Raw genomic sequence first — 6,153 nt, forward strand, 5'->3', positions numbered from 1 at the left:
TATTTTTTGAGAACTGAGACCTGAAATTTTTTTGTCTGGTACCTGACAACTTTTTTCCTGACAACTAAGACCTGACAATTTTTTTGTCTGATGCATGACAACTTTTTTATTGAGAACTGGGACCTGACAATTTTTTGTCTGATACCTGACAACTTTTTCTTTTGAGAACTGAGACCTGACAATTTTTTGTCTGATACCTAACAACTTTTTCCTGACAACTTAGACCTGACAATTTTTTGTCTGATACCTGACAACTTTTTTTTTTGAGAACTGAGACCTGACAATTTTTTGTCTGATACCTGACAACTTTTTCTTTTGAGAACTGACAATTTTTTGTCTGATACCTGACAACTGTATTTTTTGAGAACTGAGACCTGACATTTTTTTGTCTGATACCTGACAACTTTTTTTTCTGACAACTAAGACCTGACAATTTTTTTGTATGATACCTGGCAACTTTTTTCTTGAGAACTGAGACCTGACAATTTTTTTGTCTGATACCTGACAATTTTTTGTCTGATACCTGACAATTTTTTTTTTTGAGAACTGAGACCTGAGATTTTTTTGTCTGATACCTGACAACTTTTTTCTTGAGAACTGAGACCTGACAATTGTTTGTCTGATACCTGTCAACTTTTTTCTTGAGAATTGAGACCTGACAATTTTTTGTCTGATACCTGACAACTTTTTTCTTGAGAACTGAGACCTGACAATTTTTTGTCTGATACCTGACAACTTTTTTCTTGAGACCCGACGATGTCCTAAAATATACACCATACACTGGTGGTAACGAAGCCTCCTTGTGTTCCTTGGTCATGCTTGTCTGTCTTGTGTGTAACAATGCCCTGTTGTCACCAGTTTCTTCAGATCCATCTCCTGTTGTGCTACTCAGCAGTGCTGGTCTGATTTTGAGAAACAACACCAAACAGTCTACTCACCAAAGGTTTCATACCCACCTCATTCTGTGGCCTGCCCCTGCCTGTTGTGCCTCTCTTGTACCTCTCCATCTCTCCTCTTGACACTCTCACAGCTACCCCCTCCTGTGCCAACTGGTTTTTACTCACAAGTAAGCAAGCCTTCCTCTGCAGTACTAACTTACTTCTAGCTATTCTCTTATTTACCTGCCCAGTAACTCCTCTCTCCTCTGTTGCAGAGTTTCCTGTCCCATGCCCTCCTTGTGTTCTCTGCGCCTGAGCGTTTCCCCGTTCTCGACCCATTACTGCCCCTGTCTAGTGTCTGGATTTAATTCCATGTTCTAGTCTTGAGTGTTGCTTCTTTTGTGAAAAAACCTTGTAAATAGTTCATGTGCTTTCTTGAGTCTACTTTTGTGCCCAAACCTCTCTTGAGCCTCCACTCTGTGACATTTACAGCAAGGACATATGCAGTATATGCCAGGGAGACATTCTATAGCTCTGTATGTGTTGGGCTTCCTGCCATCGCAGCTTTAGGGTTGAAATAACTGAGTCAACACGCAGGCTCATCCAAATCTGTTACTGGTGCTGTGTTCATTCTGTTAGATGATGACAGAGGTCTGTACGATGAGATACATACTTTCTTCTTTGTTTGGTGTTATTTGTTTGTGACTTAAAAATTGCGTCAGTAACACTGAGCATGTTGTAGACTTTAAAATGACATCTGTCAGTCATTTAGTTCATACAGATGGAACATGGTGCTGCAACCTTGGGAAAAGAGAGAATTGTAAGGCACTTTTAAACTCTAAAAGAGAGTGTGAAGCAGCAGCTTTGTCTGTGCAATAGTGATGTGTCGGTTGCGAACGAAATGGCTCTTACGGTGTGTTCACACCGAACGCGATGGACGCGAATAGAGCGTCAGGTTTACATGTAAAGTCAATGGAAAGGCGCGATGACGCGCGATTGCGGGTCCCGCGAAAATTCGGAAGCAGATTTGCGTCGCGAAAACGCCAAAACGCGTGAAACGCGCGTCAGTGTAGCGCGTCAGGCGCGTTTGACGCGCGAATAAAACCACGCGCGTGAGTTTTTGTGTTGCACTTTGTGCATACGCGCGTTTCGCGTCTACCGCTCGAGTTGGAAAAATCTGAACTCCAGCGTCAAATCGCGCCGCGACAACCAATCAGGAGCCTGGTGACGTGGCTCTGACCTAGGTCAAAGGGGCAGATCCAGCCAAAGCCCTTCATTCTTCATTCAGTATGGAGGAAAAGCTGATCAGCGCCGTGGCTAACCACCCCGAGCTATATGATGCCAGCTCCTATTTCTACCGAGACAGGAATAAAAAGGACCTAGCTTGGAGACACATAAGTGAGGAGATCGGGCAACCTGGTAAGTTCATTCCTTCTTCTTTTTAATTTTCAGACTGACCCGATGAAGCCGTGCAAAAGCTAGCAAGCGCGCCTACTGTCCCGCGATTTTCCCACTGTTGTACAAATACCTTTCCGCTAACCAGATAATGCGTTTATTCAGAGGACATCTGCAGGAGAAAGTGGAAGAGCCTCAGGGACACCTATAATAAGGAGAAGAGGTCAGAGAAGGAGAAGAGGAGTGGGTCTGCAGCAGGATCGGGGAGGAGATGGAAGTTCTTCGCGGTCATGGGGTTTCTGGACCCCTTCCTCACCCCGCGGGAGACCAGCGGTAATATGGTGCGGACCGTGGAGAACTTCTCCCCCGAGGACCAGGGACAGCCCGAAGAGGCAGCAGGGGAGTGTCAGTCAGAAGGTATGTTTACAATTAATTAATGTAGGCAGTTAATTTATGCGTGTTGTCATACAGGAATATATTTTGTTTATTAATAAACAGTATAAAGTAGTCCCGCTGTTCATCCGTCACTGCCTCGCCTTTTCGCTGATTTTTTTATTGCACCGTACAGCTTTCAACGATGCGCATTGCATTCTGCAGCCCAAATGACAAATCTCCTCCGTGTCGTGTCTCCTGCGCTTGCCAAACTTATCATGTTTGGTTTTGATAACCATCACTTCAAATAGAAAAAAACAGCACAAAAACACTCATAACTATGACCCTCATTCGGAAATAGACACCTGCACCGGGAGCAAAAAAGGCGCACAAAAGTGGCGCCGCAGACGGAGAAAAAGCGCGGCATAATACTTTTACGTTTTAAAATCGACAAAGGTTTGCACTTTGAGAATCAACTTGTGAGAACTGTGACTACTGTTCATGTGCTGCAATAAATGGGAGACCACTGTATATAATAATAAGTATATAATAATATAATATTCTCTATGACTATTGTCTTCAACCTGTTAACATTTAATATTGTCTTGATAGAGTCAAGTTATCATGCAGCAGAGTCCTCCCCTGTTGCTTCTCCTGACTCCCCAGTCCCTGGTCCCTCCACTCCTGCTGCTGCACCCACAGGTATGAACATCAAGCACTGATAGCTTTTTACTTGCTTGGATTCCCTTGTGATCACCTTTACTAAATATCTACAACCAATCTGTTCATATCCTGGTTTTTTTCAATTTTGAAAATGACAATCTAGTAGCAGCCTTCTCATTTCTTTGTGGTGTTTTGTTCTGTTTTTTACAGGCCCACAGAGGAGGAGAGCTCGAAGGCGGTCGAGGGAAGGGTCCCAGGATGGTCCATCGGCGGTGGAGCTGGCTATCCTGGAGTCCCTAAAGAGGCCACGCCCGTCTGCAACAGAGTATTTCCTCCTCGGCCTTGTTCCTGCTCTGGAGAGCATGCCGCCTCAGACACGAGAATTCGTGAAATTCCAAATTCATAAATTAGTTTTTGACAACAGCACAGCTGTGCTAAATTTGGAAACATTGGACCCTAATGATCAGTAGTTTTCTGATGAGGCAGCAGCTCTCCAGGGCAGAAACAATGTTCTTATTCTTCTCCTCCTTCTCCCCTGAGGCTCTTCCACTCCAAGCTGGGTCCTTTTTATTCCTGTCTCTCTGTAAATAGTTAAATTTCATATATTTATGTTGAATCTTTTTATTACTGAATTTATATATTTTATCAAATAAACATTTATAATGACAAATGTCTCTGTTCTACTACACAGCAAATATTGGCACCCGACTTGACACAAGTAGAATTTATTTCATATTATACTAATGACAAAATATACTGATACAGTGGGATGCAAAAGTTTGGGCAACCTTGTTAATAGCCATCATTGTCCTGTACAAATCGTTATTTGTCACAATTTAAATTGTTAGTTAAATACATCATATAGGAGACACACACAGTGATATTTGAGAAGTGAAATGCAGTTCACTGGATTTACAGAAAGTGTGCAATAACTTTACACTAAATAAAGCAGGTGCATATATTGGCAACACATAAAAAGAGAAATAACATAAATATGTAGTGTATATCAATGTGTGTGTCTCCTATATGATATATGTAATTGACATTTTTTACTGTAACCGATTCATACAGGAAAATAATGACTATTAATAAGGTTGCTCAAACTTTTGCATCACACTGGTTATAGGAACATAGTGAAGACAAGTTACTTAAGAGAATAAAGAGAGGTTAGGTTATTTTGGAGTAGAGATCCATTTATTAAGAAAATTTTAAAAAGACAGGAACACTCTTTAGAGGTTTGTGGGTGGCTCTTAAAAGAGCCGTTGTGGGGAAGTCACTCAGACTTCAAACAGGCTACTCCTTTGGTTGCCAAGACACAGCTCCCTCTGCCGAGAAGTGGGCCATGAACTTCTCCCTCACCAGGACAGCCTCTCTGGAGGAGTTGTTTGCTGCTACACGACCCAGGCCTTGCAACGGCTCCACCACAGCAGGTGCCACACCCCTCACAGCAGGTGCCCCTCTCTCGTCCACACAGCGCAGAAAATTGTGGAGAACACACGTTGCCTTCACACACTCTGCGATGGACCGCCAGTCTTCAGTTGAAGGCACAGCCATGAAATCGTCCACTAGACAGTCCCAGATGGCCGTCGCTACCTGGGGGATGATCTGGCTCACCGTGGACACACCGACTCGAAAACTGAACGTGATGGTCCTGAAGGAGTCCCCGGTGGCAAGGAACCTGGACAAAATTGTTTAAAATGTGTATTATGTGTACTGCAGTTACAAAATACATTATTGAAATTCCAAAATTACAAATTCCAAAACATAAATCTTACATAAAACATTTTGTAATTATAAGGATAATTACATGATATATATTTGATATAATCTAAAACAGTCTGCAGTGATTATATACAAATATTCAACTATCCCAGAAATTAAACCAGGTATAAATAAACAAAAGGAGTGTGTATCACTACAAAGATTAACCCACAGTGGTCCTAATACCAGTTTGATATCAGCAAACACCGAGAGCATACCTATGACACCACAGCCATGCTATCATTCAACCACTGATAACAGCATAAATCGAATTAAATCGGGACTTGATGAGACCATCTGAGTATCACTAGAAATATTATAAACAGTACCAGTTTGCTATCGGTAAACACCGAGAGCATTCACTGTTAGCATAGCACATCCATGTTAGCAGTGTATAAACGATACACTGCTAACATGGATGTGCTATGCCATCAGTAAACGCCGACAGCATTCACTGTTAGCATAGCACATCCATGTTAGCAGTGTATAAACGATAGTTTATACACGCCGACAGCATTCACTGTTATAGCACATCCATGTTAGCAGTGTATACACGATACACTGCTAACATGGATGTGCTATGCCATCAGTAAACGCCGACAGCATTCACTGTTAGCATAGCACATCCATGTTAGCAGTGTATAAACGATAGTTTATACACGCCGACAGCATTCACTGTTATAGCACATCCATGTTAGCAGTGTATACACGATACACTGCTAACATGGATGTGCTATGCCATCAGTAAACGCCGACAGCATTCACTGTTAGCATAGCACATCCATGTTAGCAGTGTATAAATGGATGGTTTAGCATATATTAGCACAGGTATCAATAAAGGACTACCGTATTGACCACTTTTACTAACCTCAGGCAGACGGACAGGCGCTCTGCAGGTGGGATTGAGCGCCTGTAATTGGTGTCTAGGCGGGCGATTCTGGGACCGACGCGGGAAAGCAGGTCCTCAAACTGGCCGGGTGACAGACGATGATATCGCTGGAATCTGCCGTCATCCAGGCGCAGCTCCTGGAGCAAATGGTGAAACTCACCAAACTGCTCACGCGCCTGGAGGACTTGATGGACC

General features: G+C 42.8%; 2 protein-coding genes across 2 annotated transcripts in view; one reads left to right on the forward strand and one right to left on the reverse strand.

Moving 5' to 3' along the window:
- The first annotated feature begins 1,811 nt into the window (after positions 1-1,811).
- Positions 1,812-4,003, forward strand: LOC146642526 (uncharacterized). The gene is made up of 4 exons (XM_085399247.1): positions 1,812-2,297; positions 2,439-2,690; positions 3,258-3,347; positions 3,519-4,003. The coding sequence occupies exons 1-4, from the start codon at positions 2,168-2,170 to the stop codon at positions 3,776-3,778; spliced, it is 732 nt and encodes a 243-aa protein (XP_085255373.1). The 5' UTR covers positions 1,812-2,167; the 3' UTR covers positions 3,779-4,003.
- A 215-nt stretch (positions 4,004-4,218) lies between these two features.
- The window catches only part of LOC146642527 (uncharacterized), a 2,201-nt gene continuing 266 nt past the window's right edge, over positions 4,219-6,153 (reverse strand). The window contains exons 1-2 of the mRNA XM_085399449.1: positions 5,938-6,153; positions 4,219-4,986 (exon numbers count right to left, since the gene is read on the reverse strand). The exon at positions 5,938-6,153 is cut by the window's right edge and continues 266 nt beyond it. Coding sequence (XP_085255575.1) covers positions 4,602-4,986; positions 5,938-6,153 — 601 coding nt within the window. The 3' untranslated portion in view covers positions 4,219-4,601. The remainder of the gene's footprint in view (positions 4,987-5,937) is intronic.

Source organism: Rhamphochromis longiceps, linkage group LG23 (genome assembly GCF_057381845.1).
Source record: "Rhamphochromis longiceps isolate RC_006_pf linkage group LG23, R_longiceps_female_GT1.1, whole genome shotgun sequence".
NCBI lineage: Eukaryota > Metazoa > Chordata > Actinopteri > Cichliformes > Cichlidae > Rhamphochromis > Rhamphochromis longiceps.